Raw genomic sequence first — 20,943 nt, forward strand, 5'->3', positions numbered from 1 at the left:
ACACCATATGAGACATGAAAATATCTGCATGCTTTTACATGAACTTTCTTTCTTAATGAGAATACTACCATGTCGACTTCGAAACCATTTTATCTCATTTGAAGTCAAGGCGAAATTATTAGAGTACCTTTAAAAACAAAAAAACAATCCCTCAAAAAGATCCTTCTTTGCTGCCCATATAACAGCCAAAAATTTCTGTGGAAGATTAAAACAAAAATAGCTACCAAAGCTATTTTGGTAGAAGATAGACAAAAATGCTTCAGGACTAATCTAGATTTAGTAAAACAAGACTTTTTTTTTTCTTTTGTGAATCTCTTTAATGGTACATAATCTATCTTCACAAATTCTTGTATACTATACAGTGATCAAGAGCAGTGGCTTTAGAGTCAGACTGCCTGAGCTTAGTCCTGCCTCTACCACGTAGTAACTGTGTTACTGGGGGTATATTAGAACCACCCCTGTTTGCCGTATTTATGTCGTCTGTAAAATGAAGTTAAATAGTGCTTACCTGGTAGGGTTGTAATGATTCAAGTGGGCTACTACAGGCAAGGTAGAATCACCTGGCTCAGTAAGGGCTTGTAAGTGTTAACTATCTTTCTTGCTACTGTGATGTCTCCTTTATGTAGTCGGTACCACTCCTCTTAAATAATAGAGGGTTGTTTTTTTTTTTTTTGAGAGGGGGTAGAGGAATAGACATATAAATGAATGGGACAGAATAAAGAATCCAGAAAGAGTCCAACACAGAGATGATCAATTAATTAGGAACAGAGTTGCCAAGGCAATTCAGAGGAGAAAGGAGTTTTTCAATAAACAGTGTCAGAACACTGAGTAAGGAGTTGGGGGGAGGAAGGAGAGGGAAAAAACCTCAACCCTTACCTCTCAGTACCCAAAAAGTAATTCAAAATGGAATATAGACCTAAACTATAAAAGCTAAAACAAAAAACTTCTAAAAGGAAACATAAAAAAATCTTTGTGACTTTGAGATAGACAAGATTTCTCGGATAGAACACAAAAAGCATGAACCATAAAAGGAAGGGAAGTGCTAATCTGTACTTTCATCAAAATTAAAAACCTCTACCCTTTCAAAGATATTAAAAAAATGAAAGTCAAGCCACAGATTAGAGAAAATATCTGCAATATACATAAATATCTGTCAAAGAACTTGTATCTAAAATATATAAAGAACTTTTACAGTTAAAGACAGCTACTTTTAAAAATAAGGAAAAGATTTGAATAGACACTTTACAAAAGAAGACACATGAATGATCAATAAATACATGAAATGATGCTCAACTTTATTAGTCTGTAGGGAAATACAAATTGAAACCACAGAGAGACATCACTACACATCCATTTCAGTAGCTAGAATTAAAAAGACTGACACCACCAACTGTTGCCAAGAATGTAGAGAGACTGAAATGGTCATGTACTGATACTGCAAAAGCAGTATAGCGATGTGCCAAACACTTTGGAGTTTTCTTTAAAAAAAAAAAAAAAGATTTTATTTATTTGAGAGAGAGCATAAGGAGGGTGGGGGGCAGGGTGCTGTGGGGAGATGGGGAGAGAGAATCTTAAGCAGACTCTACACTGAGCACAGAGTCTGATGTGGGGCTTGATCTCATCACCCTGAGATCACCATCTGTGCTGAAACCAACCGACTCTGCCACCCAGGCACCCCCAGTTTGGAGGGTTTTATTTATTTATTTGACAGACAGATCACAAATAGGCAGAGAGGCAGGCAGAGCAGGGCAGGAGTGAGGGGTGGGGAGCAGGCTCCCCGCCCAGCAGGGAGCCCAATGCAGGGCTCGATCCCAGGACCCTGGGATCATGACCTGAGCCGAAAGCAGAGGCTTTAACCCACTGAGCCACCCAGGCACCCCTGGAGTTTTTTTAGGTGTTCAACATACACTGAACATAGACCCACCAATTCCCTTCCCAACTAGTTACCCAAGAGAAATCAAAAACATACATCATGTTGGGGCGCCTGGGTGGCTCAGCGGGTTAAAGCCTCTGCCTTCGGCTCAGGTCATGATCCCGGGGTTTGGGGATTGAGCCCCGCATCGGGCTCTCTGCTCTGCGGGGAGCCTGCTTCCTCCTCTCTCTCTGCCTGCTTCTGATCTCTGTCTGTCAAATAAATAAATAAAATCTTTAAAAATAAAAAAAAATAAAAATAAACCATACATCATGCAAAGACACAAATGTTTATAGCAGCTTCTTCATAATAGCCAAAACTTGGGAAGAATTCAGACGTCCCTCAGTAGGTGATTGGATAAACAACTTGTGGTATATCCATATATGGAATACTATTAATCAAATAAAAAGAAATAAGCTACACCATCATGCTGAGTGAAAAAAACTAGAACACAAAATAGTATGTTTTATGTTACCGTTTATATGAAATTCTGGAAAAGACTTCAAGAACTCACATCAACGGTTGGGTAAAGTGGAGGATTATTTACTACGAAGAAGCCCATGTAATCTTTTACAATTAAGGAAGTGGTTCTGTACCCTGCTTGTGGTGACAGTTACAGGTTTCAAAACTCATCAAACTCTTCACTTAAAATAGGTACATTTATTATATGTAAATTATATTTTAGTAAGGTTGATTTTTTAAAAAAAGATTTTATTTCTTTATTTGACAGAAATCACAAGTAGACAGAGAGGCTGACAGAGAGAGAGAGAGGAAGGGAAGCAGGCTCCCTGCTGAGCGGAGAGCCCAAAGCGGGGCTCAATCCCAGGAGCCTGAGATCATGACCTGAGCTAAAGACAGAGGCTTAACCCACTGAGCCACTCAGGCACTCCCAGTAAAGTTGATTTTTTAAATGTTTCTCCTAAAATCAGACTGGAGTTATACTTCAAAAAAATAAGTACCATTTCAGAACATTTTTCACAAAATGTTTTGTGGATTTTAAGAACTTCTTCACATTAGAAGATTAATATATTTTCATTGCAGAAACCAGAATTTATATATTTTAAGGTCAGAAAGAAATGTTTTCCCTTATATTAACTTGTCTATTTCAAATAAGGAATCTATGAAATTGACTGCATGGTCTGATTTGTATGTTTTGTTTTGTTTTAATACCTTGTTACCGGTGATCCAAGGTGCTGTGTGGACAGGTGACAACACAGCCGAATGGAGCTACCTGAAAATTTCTATCCCTATGTTACTCACCCTCAGCATTACTGGGATCTCTTTTTGCGGAGGTAAGATGATATCTGCAGGCTTGAAGTGAGAGAAAATAAAAAGCAAGGGTGTTTTCCAACAAGGCTGGTCGTAAATGCCTTCTCATTAGCAGTTTCCAGCAGGGATAACTGTGGGAACAAGAAAATGAGGAAAGTGAAAGGACCCTTCCAGTTTGTCTTGTCTGAAATGAGGACATGAAATAAAGTCATCAGAGAGCCCGAGTGCTTCTTTCCCTCTTTTTCTGATTCCTCCTCAGATGCTCTTGAGAACTGAATTTCTTTTCCTGAAACATACCTTTTCTTCTTCAAAGTGAGAAAAATGGAGAGTACAAAGAATTTAGCAAATCAGAAATCAGCCTTACAGAAATGCTTTTTACTCAGCAGGTTTAAAATTCTACAACGTATTTTAACTTAAAAAAAAAAAAGATATGGGGCGCCTGGGTGGCTCAGTGGGTTAAGCCGCTGCCTTCGGCTCAGGTCATGATCTCAGGGTCCTGGGATCGAGTCCCGCATCGGGCTCTCTGCTCAGCAGGGAGCCTGCTTCCTCCTCTCTCTCTCTCTCTCTCTGCCTGCCTCTCTGCCTACTTGTGATCTCTCTCTGTCAAATAAAAAAAAAAATAAAAAATCTAAAAAAAAAAAAAAAAAAAAAAAAAAAAAAAAAAGATATGCTCTTGGGAAAGATAAATTTAGTTAAAATACGATTCCCTGATGGGCTGCCTTCCCTAAATCCTAGAAATTCTCTGCAGATGAGAAATCTCAATATGGAGGGTGCTCAGCATATGAATAGTTCCCGCTGCTCCTTGTTTTCTGTAGGAATAGAAGTTAACGTCACTTTTTTTTTTTTTAAGATTTTATTTATTTATTTATTTATTTGACAGAGAGAGAGAGACAGCGAGAGAGGGAACACAAGCAGGGGAAGTGGGAGAGGGAGAAGCAGGCTTCCCGCCAAGCAGGTAGCCCCATGGGGGTCCCATGGGGGACCCCAGTATCACAACCTGAGCCGAAGGCAGCTGCCCAACAACTGAGCCTTCCAGGCACCCCTAACCTCACTTTTTGATAAATGTTTTTCTTATGGCATTGGTCCACATACAAGGAATATGTATCCTGCTTAAGGACTAAACATGAAATTATACCTAAAATTTCTAATTCTGATGTTTTTCTTTAGTTCTACAATTTTCATCTTGCTTGAGCTACTGCTTTCAAAAGGAAATCAAGGGGTGCCTGGGTGGCTCAGTTGGTTAAGTGTCTGCCTTGGGCTAGGATCCTGGAAATGAGCTCCACCTCTGGCTCTCTGCTCAGCAGGGAGCCCACTTCTCTCTCTCCCTATCCCTACCACTCGCCCTGCTTGTGCTTGCTTGCTCGCGCACTCTCTCTCTCTCTCAATCTCTGGCAAGTAAATAATATCTTAAAAAAAAGAAACCAATTGCCAAAACCCCCACCACACTACTAAACACAGACGTAATGAATCAGGTCAACGTTTTACAATTTCTAGGTTTGGGAACATACAGATATATTGATCTTGTAGTAAAACCTCTGACCCTTTTTTTTTTTTAAGATTGTATTTATTTATTTGAGAGAGCATAAGCAGGGAGAAGGGCAGAGGGGGAGAGAAAAGCAAGCTCCCCTCTGAGCAGGTAGCCCAATGTGGAGCTCAGTCTGAGGGGCTTGATGCCAGGACCCTGGAAGGCAGATGTTTAAGGGACTGAGCCACCCAGGCTCCCCAGACCTCAGACATTTTGATAAGAGAGGATTCAAAGAGAATATTGTCAGATACCCCAAACAGGCAAAGTTTTAAAATATGTGCCCCCTAATTTCAGGCCACAGTGTTGTTCTTGGATTTTATAAGTGCACATATAGCACATTTGTCCTGGCGGTCTTCAAGCCCTTACCTTACCTGGGTGCAACGTTTGTTAGAAGCCTGGTTGCCTCACTCGGCCTCTTTGCCTCATTCGGCCTTTCTGCCTCACTCAGCCTCTCTCTCACTGTCTAATCAGCTGACGTAGGCGGCTTCATTGGGAATCCGGAGGCAGAGCTGCTAGTGCGATGGTACCAGGCTGGAGCCTACCAGCCTTTCTTCCGTGGCCACGCCACCATGAACACCAAACGGCGGGAACCCTGGCTCTTTGGGGAGGAATACACGCAGCTCATCCGGGAAGCCATCCGGCAGCGCTACACCCTCCTGCCCTATTGGTATTCTCTGTTCTACTGCGCACACGTGACAGCCCAGCCCGTCATGAGGTAAACAGGCTTCCCCGGTTGACAACACCAGAAAACCCCCTGGCCATTGGGGAATGGAGTAATTACACCGTGATTTCAAGAGAAAAGCCATGTGTTTCATCAAGTGCCCTTCAGATTACTGAGCACCAACTGTGAGAAGGGCCAAAGAGTTAAGGTCTAAAAAAAGCCACATCCCCTACTACTTTGTGATTCAAGTGTTAATATTTGAGAGGAGACCGATTTTTCAAAGAAAAAGAAGTGACCGTAACTGAATTTTCTATTTAATCCACAAGAATCCTCTCATGAAGAACAATTTATTCTGGGCTCAATCTTACCTTAGGGTTAAACCATTCCAAGTTTGAGGTGAACATTTTTCCCAGTGTATAAATTCTATTCTGGTCCTATTTTAGAGGCAGGGTGTGAAAAAGCAACTTTCTAGGTTAGAGAATGTTGCAGAGACACACATAATACAATGAGGCTTCCAGATTAGCTGATCCTAAACCTGGCTCAGATGAGAATAACCAGGGGAGCTCTTTAAAACTGTAGATTCTAGGGCCACACCTCCAGACCTACTAGGAATCTCCTTGGGTAGGTCTCAAGATCTAGATTTGTTAGACATTTCCCTCATGATTCTAGACATTAACCAGATTGAGACTATTGCTTCCTTACTACTATTCAGTAGGAAAGGGATACATTATTACAAAGGCTAGTGAATAAACTAAAAATAAGTTTCTCTTACTAAAGAATACCCTTTACTCATGAGGTTGAAAAAAAATATTAGAACCATTAGGTTGATATCCAGATGCACAGATATTGAAGATTTTATTATCTTTTAAGCCCAGATGCCTCCTAGATAGTTGTGTAAAACAATAATTAAAAAAAAAAAAACCACACAAGTTTCTCAACCCTCCCAAACCACTGCCTGCTTGAAAACAAGTAATACCAATTCTTTTCTTTTAAATAGATAATGATTAAGGATGCATGAAAGGCTGTGGCAGCATGAAAACGTGGCACAGATTTTATATCATTATAAACTATGGTTTTACAAACAATTTGTACCATGCTGAATGTGTTAAGCATTTTATTTGTACAGAACTCTTAATTCTGCCTTCAGAGTAGTACTTAGTACTCAACAATCAGAAGGAAAAATTACAGGTACCAGAATTCTCAGTCTTTCATTGGAGCATTTCAGCAAGTAAATCACTTTTTCACATTAGAAAATATATAGTAATCCTGCCAGTTGCTCATAAAATCTTAAATCATGAAGAGTCTTGGCTATTTGGTTTTTCCAATTTCCTTTGAGTAATTATAAAATTGAAAATATAAGTGATTTAACCACAATAAAACATCTAATGATGTTGAAATAAGAATTTTTTTTTTCTCTTTCCGCAGACCTCTGTGGATAGAGTTCCCAGAAGAATTAGACACTTTTGGGGTAGAAGATGAATACATGCTGGGTGAGCATTTCTTGATTAATTATTGTTATGATAAATGCTGTAATTATGTTTTTGTTACATTTCCTAGTATAAGAGCACTAAAGAAAAATCCCTAGTCTCAAGAAAACTAAAAAATAAAAGTAAAAGAAATTCTGTCATTAAGATTTTTAGTATAGGGGCGCCTGGGTGGCTCAGTGGGTTAAGCCGCTGCCTTCAGCTCGGGTCATGATCTCAGGGTCCTGGGATCGAGTCCCACATCGGGCTCTCTGCTCAGCAGGGAGCCTGCTTCCCTGTCTCTCTCTCTGCCTGCCTCTCTGTCTGCTTGTGATCTCTCTCTGTCAAATAAATAAATAAAATCTTAAAAAAAAAAAAGATTTTTAGTATATTAGTGGAGTGATAGCTCTCTTCTGTGGAATGATAGATCTCTTCTCACTTCTCATGTTGTTAACTTCATATAAATCCATCCTATTTGTGGACGCAATTTGAGATTCTTGTTCTGGTTCCACTCCTGAGCCTAATGATACCCCTATAGGGAATGGAAGTAGAAAACAGTAGACCAGAGGGTCACAGTAAAGATTGAGAGCTTACGTCATAGGTAAAATACAGTAATTGGTGGTGGTGGTGGTGGTGATGGCCTCTTTTTTAACAAGGGTTGACCACCAAATCCAGGATATGGAAGTTTATCATCTCAGAAATAGGACTCAAAAACCAAGCTGAACAGAGAGTTGCCTAAAAGGTGCATTCTGTTTCTAAAAAGTGGAAATCGGGGTGCCTGGGTGGCTCAGTGGGTTAAAGTCTCTGCCTTCGGCTCAGGTCATGATCCCAGAGTCCTGAGATCGAGCCCCACATTGGGCTCTCTGCTCAGCAGGGAGCCTGCTTCCTCCTCTTTCTCTCTGACTGCCTCTCTGCCTACTTGTGATCTCTGTCTGTCAAATAAATAAAAATCTTTAAAAATAAAATAAAATGTGGAAATCAAAATGTAAAAAGCCTAATGCTACCTCTCCCTTCTTTCTTGGGTCTCAGTTTAAATAGCTGCTCCCTTCGAGAACAATTCCCTGACCAGAATTGCTTCTAATAGCTAATTACACCCTAACTAGTCAAACTCAGTCCCTCTTATTACATAACTTTCATTCCATTTTGTGTGTTTGCCTTTTTGGTATTTGGTCTAATTCTAAATAAATTGTAATATCTGTCTTTACTGACTGCAAACTCCCATGAGGGCAGGGACATTGTCTTATTTGCCACTGTATCTCCAGAGCCTAGCATTATACCTAGCACTCACCTGGAACTCAGTAAATATTTGTACAATTAAAGAGTGAATTCATAAATGGATGAAATTTACATACATGTGGTACCACAGTCAAAACAAAATTAATAACCTAGATTGCCTTTAAGAGAATTACAGCCTTCCTAATGATAACTGTCCATGGATATACTCTACTCTGTGCTAATCATGGTTCTGGATAACAGAACCATGTAGGCTCACCATTTGCAAAATCACTTACAGTGGACAGTGATGCACCTGGAGTAATGTGATGGCTCTTTCAGACTCCTGGCACACTAGCAGCTATGTGCAAATGAGACTGATAGACTGTGTCAGGGTCCCTCCCTATTATCCTGATACACCCTAAGTGGATAAATGATAAGTAATAATACAGTCCCATTTTGAGCACCAGTCCTCTATCTTACAATGCATCTCTCTGATGAATCATTGGTTCAACTAACCAAGGTCTCTACTTTCACCAAGTTCATAGTTGAGTGGTCTCTAACACCACAAAAGCACTGAAAGGAGGATGTTTTCAGGCCTCTTAGAATGATATTCAACTTCATTTCTTCTCTTTTTTTTCAGGAAGTGCTTTATTGGTTCATCCAGTCACAGAACCAAAAGCCAGCACAGTTGATGTGTTTCTGCCAGGATCAAATGAGGTAAGAATAAATAACAAACAGCCACATATCTTGCATGTCTCCTGTCTCCTCCCTTCATTCTAATGAATTAGCCCCTGTTAGGAAATAGATTTCTGCATCATGCAGTTGTGAAGACAGGCCAAATGCCTATAGCTATTGAAGATTCTTGTAGGTCATGACCTCAGAGGTCAAGAAACTTAATGGAAGAGCAGGGAGAAAGATGAATAGGTAAGAAGCCCAAGGAGAGTCAGCATGGTTCTTTACCTTCACACTTGGGCTTGTGTAAGTGACTCCTTATAAACATACTGAGGCTTTGAGTAGGAAGAAATCTTTATTCTGGTAAGAGGTGTCAGTCTCTGGGGGGAAGCATAAGTAAAAAGAGACTTTGCTCTTTGGTTCTGGCTCTGACTAAATCCTAAGTTTTGGGGCACCTGGGTGGCTCAGTGGGTTAAGCCACTGCCTTCGGCTCAAGTCATGGTCTCAGGGTCCTGGCATCAAGCCCCTCATCGGGCTCTCTGCTCAGCAGGGAGCCTGCTTCCTCCCACCCCCGCCTGCTGCTCTGCCTACTTGTGATCTCTCTCTGTGTGTCAAATAAATAAATAAAATCTTTTTAAAAATAAATGAATAAATAAATAAATCTAAGTTTTTGGTACCAAAATCTGGTCTGTGGACACTCACCAAAGTGGGTAAAAATTAACAGTGGCAATTTCCCTTTATGTTCCATGAGCCTTCCAGCTCTTGTTTGTTATTGTCATTGATTATTATTGCAGTATAAAATATCATCCTGCACTGCTAGAGCCCACAGCACTGAACCCAGGCAGAGCCTGGGGAAGAGGTGGGATTAGCCCGTGGGCTGCAGAGCAGAGGACCATGGAGAATAACAGCAACAATCTCCAGAGACAGACCAAGGATATATGCAGAGGGGCCAGGAGAAGAGGCAGGGCTGAAACTTGGGGCACCAGACCAGGGAAAGAGTGTATGGAATGGAGAGCAAGGAGGAGACAGATCCTGGAGAAACTCCTTGAGCATCACCACAGGCTTCTGTAGGCAGGGGGAGAAGGTTACCATCGAGGTTACCAAACTGATTTGAGACCCCTATGTCCCTGGACTGACTATGGAAAACAGTTTGGAGGCTCTTCAAAAAGTTAAAAATAGAACTACCCTATGACCCAGCAATTGCAGTACTGGGTATTTATACAAAGGAAACAAACATAGTGATTCGAAGTAGCACATGCTCGCTGATGTTCATAGCAGCAATGTCCACAATAGCCAACTATGGAAAGAGCCCACGTGTCCATCGACTGATGAATGGATAAAGAAGATGTGGTGTGTATATACAATGGAATATTACTCAGCCATCAAAAAGAATGAGATCTTGCCATTTGCAGTGATGTGAATGGAGCTAGAGTGTATTATGCTAGGCAAAATAAGTCAGAGAAACACAAATAGCATATGATATCACTTATATGTGGAATTTAAGAAATAAAATAGAAGGGGGAGCTTGGGTGGCTCAGTGGGTTAAAGCCTCTGCCTTCGGCTCAGGTCATGATCCCAGGGTCCTGGGATCAAGCCCCGCAACCCAAGTGTTCTCTGTCCATCCAGCTTTACACTTTTCCCTGTGCTAGTTTCTTCAGGCCGCAATTACCACAAATCTGGTGGCTTGAAATAGCACAAATGTATCCTCTCCCAGTTCTGGAGGCTTGAAGCCCAAAATCAAGGTGTCACTAGGGTAAGTTCCTTCTGGAGGTCCAGAAGGAGAATCTCTTCCATGCCTCTCTCCTAGCTTCCAGCAGCTGCCCGCGGTCCTTGTGGTTCCTGGCTCTGTAGCCACATCACATCACTCCATTCTGTGCCTCTGTCTTCACACGCCTTCTCCTCTGTATGTCTGTGTCTCCTCTTCTGTTTCTCTTATTAGGACACTTATGATGACATTCAGGACCCACCTGCATAATCCCAGATAACCTTCTAATCTTGAGATCCTTAATTTAATCAAATTTGCTACCATAGAAAGTTATATTCACTCCTTCCCAGTATTAAGAAGTGTGTATAACTTTTGGAGGGGCCACCATTCAGCCCAGTACACTTGTCTTTACTGATAGGATGATATCCAGGCTTTTTGCCAGAATGTTCATCAATTATGTTCTTCCCTCTTGGTTTCTCCAGTAATGTGTAGTTCTTAGATGAGGGCTCCCCCTCATCTAAGATGAAGATAAAGGTTCCACCACCAAGTAAAAATCTGAGAAAAAGGTCAAATACAACAACATCTAAATAAATTGTCCTGCCTAGCAGTTCACTGAGAATTTCTCAAGTCAATTTTAACAAAGCAGTAGGCTTGCATTAAGAAGAGCTAGCTCTCCTTCTGACATAGCCACAAATGAATTTTTAAATTAATTTAACAAAAACTTTTTATTAATGATCATCATTGCAAGAACACTGCAATGACTGTATAATACATTCGTTCAACACTGTTTCCCAAAGTGTTCTGTGATTGTTCTCTCATATCTTCAAAACCCTAGGGAGATGAGCCAAGCTATTTCTTGCCATATTTTTACTTCACCAGTTAGCTAGTATCACATCACACTGTGCAAGGGGGCTACCTACAGCCCCTCATTGTCACTCTTCCCCCATTTTTCTAGATGGCCCATTCCCTCTACTTGAAGCCTTTGCTCAAATAGATTTTTCTCAGTGAGGCCTTCCCTGACTACCTAGTTAAGATTACAGACCACTCCCACTGTCTAGGCCCACATCATCCTTCATTTTTCCCACAGAACCTAACATCTTTAACATTCGTGGTATTTACTGATATGTTTTGCTGATGACCTTTCTCCCCCATTAGAACATTAGCTTCTTAAGGGCTTCTTAGGTGATTTTCCTCTATTACATTCACTCTCTATCCCCAGCATCTAGACAGGTACCTGACAGATAGTAAGCCTTCTGTACGTACTTACTGAGGAGCTTGGTGACTGAGCACTAGGTCTGATCTACATAGGACTTTATGCCAGTTTTACCCTTCCAAGGCTTCCCTTGGAAGCCTTCCGACCCTTCCAAGTTTTACCCTTTGTATATAGCACCAGAGGACACACCCTATACATATACCTCTTATTCTAATTACTCTAGTTAGTTCTGGAAATGGTAGACAGGTAATCTCAAAATCTTACTTAATTCAGTTTGTTTTACCTTTCATTCTCACTACTCTATCTAAAGCTACTAGAATTTGTCAAATGAAAGACCTTGTAAGAAAAGAAAGCTAAGACAATATCCCCCATAAACACAGACACAGAAATCCTTGACAAAACATTGGCAAATTGGATCTAGCCAAGGATAATACATAGAGACAAGGTGGGGTAGATCCTGTTGAACTGAGAGTCACTGGGGCTGGCGATAGGCCACAGTCCTCTCACCTTCACCGCAGGACGGGAGCTCTAGAAAGGATATGGTAATCCCAGGAGGTGACCTTGTGAAATAGACTGTGGCTGCCAGAAATCATACTGGGCTGAAAGAGAGAAAAAGAGGTTTTTGTTTCCATGCTACTGCTATTGGTGGTGTCTTAAGGATTTATCCTATCAAATTACTTTGTTGGACCTTTTGGGTACTAAAGCAACTAAACCGCCTTGATTAGGATCCCAGATAAGAATTTGAACTTCCTCCATGAATTGAACTGTGCTAAAAAATAACTATGGTAGTGATCCAAGTTTCCATTTGTCTTTCTCCTGGATCTATTTCCTTCTCTGACACTTTCCTTTCCTCCTGCCTCATTTGTAATTTATTTGCTTACAGTGTGTTCTTCTTCTTTGTTACTGCTTTTTCTTTCTTCCATCATCTTTTTTACTCTAGATGCATTAAGTTTATGAGATGACCAGACTATAATAAAATCCGTGAGGGCAGGAAGTCTGTCTTTCTGTTCACTCATGCATGCCTAGCAGTGCTGGGCATGTGGTAGGTTGTTGGACAAATAACTTCTGGATGGACAGATGGACAAATGAATGGCCTTTTAGTGAACTTAATCCATCACAGTACTAGGTTAGTCCTTTGGGATCTTCTTAAAAATATATGTCCTTCCTAACTTCTACTCAAGATTTTTTTAAAACTATACTTATTTTAGCCTTGCAGTTATTCAAAATCCAGGTAAAATGAATGCTTCGCTAAATAATGAAATTGTGAGCAGAGTTGCTCTTATACTCTTTTTCATTAGGGTCTCTTCCTTTTCAGGTCTGGTATGACTCTAAAACATTTGCTCATTGGGAAGGAGCACGTACTGTGAAGGTCCAGGTAGCCTTAGACACTGTAAGTAATTTTCAGGCTGTCATTTTTACCTGTTGTGCATTTTTACCTTCTGCTGCCATAATAAACTACCACAGATATGGTGGCTTAACCAACAGAAGTTTGTTTTCTCACAGTACTGGAGGCTAGATGTCCCAGATTAAGGTGCCAACAATTTTGCTCCTAGTGAGGACTCTCTTCCTGACATATAGGCAGCCACCTTCTTGCTGTGTCTTCATATGGCAGAGGGAGAGAGTGAGTTCTCTTATTTCTCTTCTTATAGACATTAATCCTATCAGATTAAGGCCCCACTCTCTGACTTTATTTAACCTTAATTATCTCTTTAAAGGCCCTATCTCCAAATACAGTCACATTGATGGTTCGGGCTTCGACATAGGAATTTGGGGGTGGGGACACAGACATTTAGTCCATAACATGTGCCTACATAGAAGGAACCAGGGACATTAGTGTTCTGGATAACACCACATAGACAAAAAATAGATGAGGGGTTGCATAGGGCTGAGGAAGGGAGAGAGTTTGGGAGCAATGGCAAATTAATGCTAATGGGTACAAGGTTTCTTTTGGGGATGATGAAAATGATTTAAAATTGATTGTGGTAACAGGTGCATGGCTCTCAATATACTCAAAAAACATTTAATTGTACACCTTAAATAGATGAGTTGTAGGGCATGCAAATTATACCAATAACGCCATGGAAACATGAGAAAAAAGTATCAGCATATAGCCTGACTTCACAGTATGAAACATCAAGGACAAACAACTCTTCTCCATATATTTCTATTTGTATGTCTAAGAAAAAAAAATGCTTATCATCACTAGCCATCAGGGAGATTCAAATTAAAACCACATTGAGATACCACCTTACGCCAGTTAGAATGGCCAAAATTAGCAAGTCAGGAAACACGTGTTGGAGGGGATGTGGAGAAAGGGGAACCCTCTCACACTGTTGGTGGGAATGCAAGTTGGTGCAGTCACTTTGGAGAACAGTGTGGAGATTCCTCAAGAAATTAAAAATAGAGCTTCCTAATGACCCTGCAATTGCACTACTGGGTATTTACCCCAAAGATACAGATGTAGTGAAAAGAAGGGCCATCTGTACCCCAATGTTTATAGCAGCAATGGCCAGGTCGCCAAACTGTAGAAAGAACCAAGGTGCCCTTCAATGGACGAATGGATAAGGAAGATGGAGTCCGTATACACTATGGAGTATTGTGCCTCCATCAGAAAGGATGAATACCCAACTTTTGTAGCAACATGGACGGTCCTAGAAGAGATTATGCTGAGTGAAATAAGTCAAGCAGAGAGAGTCAATTATCATATGGTTTCACTTATTTGTGGGGCATAACAAATAACGTGGAGGACATGGGGGATGGAGAGGAGAAGGGAGTTGAGGGAAATTGGAAGGGGAGGTGAACCATGAGAGACTATGGACTCTGAAAAACAATCTGAGGGGTTTGAAGGGGTGGGGAGTGGGAGGTTGGGGGAACCAGGTGGTGGTTATTAGAGAGGGCACAGATTGCATGGAGCACTGGGTGTGGTGCAAAAACAATGAATACTGCTACACTGAAAATAAATTTTAAAAAAAGAAAAATAATAACACTAAAAGCAGAATAAAAATGGTGCTTATCACACACACCATACAGAATGTCCTCCTGTAGGACCAAGTCATAAAACCTGAGTTTTCAGTTGTAACCCTGGCTGGCCCTCTATACCCAAGGGAAGGCTGTCAGTTAACGACAGTAGAGTCAAGGGGGCCCATCAAGACTGAACCTGCGAAGGGAAGTGTGCTCTTGCCACTAAATCACAACCAATGCTGCAGGCCTTAAGTAGTGTTCAAATTAATAAAGATATATTGACATTATTTTTTAAAGCTGTTATCAGTAGTATGATCTCCATAATAAAACAATTTCAGATGTCAACTTTCAGATTTAAAAAAAGACCTTAACATTCATCTACTTCAGTCCTTCGTGCTTACTGGTGAAGAACCTGCATTCTGAGAAGTTCAATTACTTGTTCAAGGTTGTGGTTAGATTGTGGCAGATAAGACCCCAGGTCAGCTGCACTCCCACTTCACAGCCCATACTGTGCTAACTTACAACCTTGGTCTTTGGGAAAAAAAGAAAAGAAGTGATTGGTTGATGAGGGAAAGATAAATGTGCATTATTTCTTGCTGCGAACTATGAATCAAGCAGAGGGTGGACATCTTAACTACTCCACCTTCACTCCCACCTTCATTTATACTCTTGTACTTTTTTCCCTCTTGTACTTTACTCAGAACGAAGTACAAGCCCCCATATGATTCAAAGAGCTTCCTTGCAGAGGACTGAATGGGGACCCAGGAAATTTACTGGGCTTTCCTTGCAGGAATCCCATTCCAGAAGAACCATAGGTATGGGCCATACCTATAACACTGTGCTTAGAGTTACTTCATGTGTCTTCTACTTTGGTGGCTTCTACAACAGAAGTTTCACAAATTTACTCTCAGAATTGAGTCCATCATCCTGGTGATTCAGGGAAGCAGGGAGCAGGAAGGGTATAAACCATAGTAAGGACAGAGTCATCTCTCTGAAACAAAGAAATCATAATATTTTATATGCATACGCACATATATGTGGGCCTACTTAAACGGGCACAAAAACTCACTCCTTAACAGGGCCCTAGAAATAAACATGTGTATTGTGTTGACAAGAAAATTAAAAAATACCAGGGGTACCTGGGTGGCTCAGTGGGTTAAAGCCTCTGCCTTCGGCTCAGGTCATGATCCCAGGGTCCTGGGATCGAGCCCCACATTGGGCTCTCTGCTCAGCAGAGAGCCTGCTTCCTCCTCTCTCTCTGCCTGCTGCTCTGCCTACTTGTGATCTCTGTCAAATAAATAAATAAAATCTTTTGAAAAGAAAAGAAAATGTAAAATACCAAATAGGAACTACTGATAGTATAGGCAGAATAGATAACAAATTGATGAAGGGTGAAAAGTTTCCCTGATAATTAAAAAATGGACAATTTTTAATCTTTGAACTCTTTTACATTTAATGCTATCAGTTCCATATTTTCCATCTCTATGCTCACAGATTTTTTTTGCCTCTGAGTGTATACTTGCAAAGAATGGGAATCTCATGCAATGAAATATTTTTAGATTCTACATTGAAATCGCTTTTTATGACTACTCCTTCCCTGAGAGTATTGTTCTGTTATAGATACCGGTATTTCAGCGAGGTGGAAGTATAGTACCAATAAAGACGACTGTAGGAAAATCCACAGGCTACATGACCAATTCCCCATATGGACTCCGGGTGGCTCTAAGCACTAAGGTATTTGGAAGATGTTACCTTTACACATCTCATTCGTTATTACTTTATCAATTCATAGGAGTAGTGGTCTTTTGAGTATGGAACACTATGTAAAAATAATAAGCCCCAGTGATGGAACAGGTGCTCCTGATGTTTTTCTATAAATCAAAGTTTTGAATCATTTCTGAATCATTGTCCAGCTTGTCTGCCTTTCCTGGAATTTTTCTTAAGAGAACTCCAAGAATTAGGGCCACCTGGGTGGCTCAGTGGGTTAAAGCCTCTGCCTTTGGCTCAGGTCATGATCCCAGGGTCCTGGGATCAAGCCCCACATCAGTTTTTCTGCTTGGCAGGGATCCTGCTTCCCCATCTCTCTCTGCCTGCCTCTCTGCCTACTTGTGATCTCTGTCTGTCAAATAAATAAATAAAAATCTTTAATTAAAAAAAAAAAAAGAGAGAGAGAGAACTCCAAGAATTAGAAATGATAGAAGTTTCCTCTGGGACACTGTGACCCTTGGTGCCCTGCAGCTTGGCCTTGATTACCACTGGACCAAATGCCCATTGGGCCTAGTCAGCCTGCCAAATGGATTAGCCCTAAAAGTCCGTCTCCTATAAAAGGATGACAGTATCTGCAGCATTTCAGGAACAACAACCCCACACAATGACTTCTGTTCTCATCAGCTGGCTCAAACAACTAAAATCTTCTGGGGTAAAGCTCAGAAGGATCCAGAATTTGTATGTCCTTTTAGAAGATCTTTTGAGCCAAATGAAACCTATAGCAGACTCCCATCCTATCCATTTGCCCCCTTATAATACCAACACAAACTCTTACTCTTCTACAGAACTGAACATAAATTCATACTCTTATGCAAATATAGAATAATTAAACTTGCTCTTCCATCTGTTTCACTTAGACATTCTTTTTGGGCCAAATTACAAATCTCAGACCACATAATAAATACAAGAGATCCATAGCACATCAAGCACTGTCAATGATTAATAAACAGCCATATGGAGTGCTGTGCCTTTGTTTAACTTGCCAAAGGGGTCCTCTGAAAGGAAGTAGTAACTAGATGCTATCCTCTAAATGGAGGATAAAGATAAAAATAGCTGATCTCATCTGTTATATACTAAATCTTTTTAACTTTAGGTTCATTCTGGGAACTTTTCTTGACCTGTCATCACATTCTAGGATAGTATTTTCAAAGAAGCCACCTATGCCACTGGCCATATTTTGTAGTTTAAATTTTTTTCAACAAGATCTAACTTTCTGAGCTCCTCTTACGTGACTTCCTTATGCATATTATTTCACTAATTGGTATTGAATGTACATATTTATATGACTACATTGTACAGCTTGAATATTAATTTTTTAATAAAATTTTTCACAAATTATTTTAGTCCCTTTAGTGGATGACATTCTTTTCCTAGTAAGCTATTATATAAACATGTTCTCTATGATTCAATCTCCAGGATTCTGCCGTGGGTGAATTCTATCTTGACGATGGTCATTCGTTCCAGTACCTCCACCAGAAGCAATTCTTGCACAGGAAGTTTTCATTCTTGTCAGGAGTTTTGATGAACAGGTAATGGCAGCTAAAAAGCCGTGTGCTTTCTTAAATATGTGATCCTCAAAAACAGCTAATATCTTAAGGTACTATTTAAAGAAATTAATGATGAAAGCCATTTGTGGAGTACTTTTCTTCAGCTTCACTAAATAATTGACAAGTAAAGTGGTAATATATTTAAAGTGTACAACACGGTGATTCACTATATGTATATGCTATAAAAGGAATCCCACCATCAAGTTAAGTAACTCATCCATCACCTCTCATACTTTTTTTTTTCTACTCTGTTGGCAAATTTCAGGCATACAATATAGTACTGTCAACTGTGGTCCCCATATTATACATTAGATACTCAGACCTTATTCATCTTATAACCGAAAATTTGTACCCTTTTACCAGCTTCTCCCTATTTCCATTTGCAAATACAAACAATTTTATTTCTTCCTCTCTGACTTAGATATCTTTTATTTCTTTTTCTTACCTAATTGTTCTCGCTAAGATGTCCAATACAATGTTAAACAAAAATGGTGAGAAGTGGGCATCCTTTTCCTGTTTCTGACCTTGATTCAGTTTTCCCCATTGAGATGTTAGTTGTGGGCTTGTCATAGACAACTTTTATTAAGTTGAGGTACATTCTTTCTTTTTTCTTTCTTTTTTTTTTTTAGGGGGATAAAACACGAGCATGGGAGTGGGAAGGGGCAGAGGGAAAGGGAGACAGAGAATCTTAAGTGGGCTCCACACTCAGCATGGAGCCGGATGTTGGGCTGGATCTCATGACCCTGAGATCATGCCCTGAGATGAAATCAAGAGTTGGACACTTAACCCACTGAGCCATCCAGGCACCCTGAGGTACATTCTTTCTGTACCCAATTTTTTTAGAATTTTTATCATGAAAGGATGTTGAATTTTGTCAAGTGCTTTTCCTATGCCTGCGGAAATAATCATATTATTTTTATCCTTTTTGTTAATGTAATATATCAAATTTATTGATTTGCCTATGTTGAAGCATCTCTGGATCCCAGAAATAAATAATACTTGATCATGGTGTGTGGTCCTCTGTTAAGGAATTCTTCATCGGTGTTCATCAAGAATTTTGGCCTCAGGACGCTTGGGTGGCTCAGTTGGTTAAGTGGCTGCCTTCTGCTCAGGTCATGATCCCGGCATCCTCAGATCGAGTCCCACATCGGGGTCCTTGCTCGGCAGGGAGCCTGCTTCTCTCTCTGTCTCTGCCTGCCACTCTGTCTGCCTGTGCTCGCTCTTGCGCACGCTCTCTCTCTCTCTGTCTGTCTCTCTGACAAATAAATAAATAAAATCTTTTTTTAAAAAAAGAATATTGGCCTATAATTTTCTTTTCTTGTACTATCCTTGTTAGCTTTAGTATCAAGGTAATGCTGCCCTCATAAGATCTATTTGGAAGTGTTCCATTTTTTGGAAGAATTTGAAAAGGATTGAGATTCTTTAAAATGTTTGATAGAATTCAACAGTGAAGCCATCTGGTCCTGGACTTTGCTTTGTTGGCAGTTTTTTGTTTACGGATTCTGTATCCTTACTAGTAATTGGTCTGTTCAGATTTTCTATTCCTTCATGATTCCAGTATTGGCAGGTTGTATGTTCTAGGAATTTATCCATTTCTCTGGTTTATCCAATTTATTGGTGTGTAATTGTTCATAGTAATTTCTTATGATCCTTAGGATTTCTGAGGTATCAAATGTAACATCTCTTTCAGTCCTGATTTTTTAATTTAAATTCCAGTATAGTAAACATACAATGATATTGTTTCTGATTTTGAGTCCTCTTTCTTTTTTTGTTGGTGAGTCTAGCTAAATATTTGTCTATTTTATTTTTTTTTAAACTAGTTCTTAGTTTCATTGATCATTCCTATGGATCTTTTCAGCCTCTGTTCCATTTATTTTCACTCCGATATTTGTTATTTCCTTCCTCTTAGTAACTCTGGCCTTAGTTTGTCCTCAAGGAGTTTGTAGCTCCTTGAGATATAAGGGTAGATTATTTAAGATTTTTTTTCTTAATGTAGGCATCTATTGCTATAAACTCCCCTCTTAGAATTGCTTTTGCTGCATCCCGTAAGTTTTTATATATTGTGTTTCCATTTTAATTTGTCTAAGATATCTTATTTTCCTTTTGATTTTTTGTTTGGCCCACTGGTTATTTAGGGGCATGTTATTTAGTCTCCATATATTTGTGAATTTTCCAGTTTTCTTCTTATAATTGGTATCTACGCTCCTACCATTATGGTCATAAAAGATGCTTGATATACTTTCAGTCTTTTTAAATTTGTTAATACTTGTTTTTAGTCTAACATATCCTGGCAATGTTCCATGTGCTCTTGAAAGCAATATGAATTTTCCTGCTGTTGAATGGAATGTTCTATATATATATATCTGTTAAATTTATCTGGTCTAACATGCAGTTTAAGTTCAAGTTTTCCTTACTGATTTTCTGTCTGGATGATCTATCCATTGTTAAAAGTGGGGGTATTGAAGTCCCCTGCTATTACTCTATTGCCATCTATTTCAACCTTCAGACCTACTAATACCTGCTTTCTATATTTAGGTGCTCTGATATTGGGTGCATAAATATTTACAAGTGTTATATATCCTCTTAGTGAATTGTCCCATTATATAACAATCTTTGTTGTCTATAATTACAATTTCTGGCATAAAATCTGTTTTGTCTATTATAAATATTAGCTATCCCTACTTTTTTTTTTCCAGTCTCCATTTCCATGGAATATCATTTTCCATACCTTCACTTTCAGTCTGTATGTGTCCTTAAGGCTGAAGTGGGTCTCTTATAGGCAACATATAGTTGGGTCTTGACTTCGTAACCATTCAGCAACTCTGTCTCTATTGATTGGAGAATTTAGTTCAAATACACTTAATTACTGATTGGTTGGGGGTCCATACCTCAGATGGGGGCCTTAAAACTGGGGCAATAGGAGTGTTGTCCAAACTTTTCACTCTTCTCAGAGAGAAGTTGGGAGTTGGGAGTTCCCCTCCCAACAGTATGGCACTCTCCTGGTTGGGGTAGAGGTTACCATGTGTTTCAGCC

General features: G+C 39.9%; 1 protein-coding gene across 5 annotated transcripts in view; it reads left to right on the forward strand.

The window, feature by feature from the left end:
• Positions 1-20,943, forward strand: part of GANC (glucosidase alpha, neutral C) — a 74,006-nt gene that overhangs the window by 49,125 nt on the left and 3,938 nt on the right. For 3 of the 5 annotated variants that reach the window (XM_045067937.1, XM_045067936.1, XM_045067938.1), the window contains 7 exons: positions 3,103-3,204; positions 5,178-5,421; positions 6,793-6,857; positions 8,686-8,762; positions 12,951-13,025; positions 16,217-16,330; positions 17,780-17,892. In XM_045067937.1, the coding sequence (XP_044923872.1) occupies positions 3,103-3,204; positions 5,178-5,421; positions 6,793-6,857; positions 8,686-8,762; positions 12,951-13,025; positions 16,217-16,330; positions 17,780-17,892 (790 nt within the window). Of the gene's footprint in view, positions 1-3,102; positions 3,205-5,177; positions 5,422-6,792; positions 6,858-8,685; positions 8,763-12,950; positions 13,026-16,216; positions 16,331-17,779; positions 17,893-20,943 lie in introns of those variants that run through there. The other 2 variants (XM_004751185.3, XR_006602925.1) reach the window with 2 other exon arrangements.

This window comes from Mustela putorius, unplaced genomic scaffold (genome assembly GCF_011764305.1).
Source record: "Mustela putorius furo isolate JIRA1106 unplaced genomic scaffold, ASM1176430v1.1 tig00003898_pilon_pilon_pilon, whole genome shotgun sequence".
Classification (NCBI taxonomy): Eukaryota; Metazoa; Chordata; class Mammalia; order Carnivora; family Mustelidae; genus Mustela; species Mustela putorius.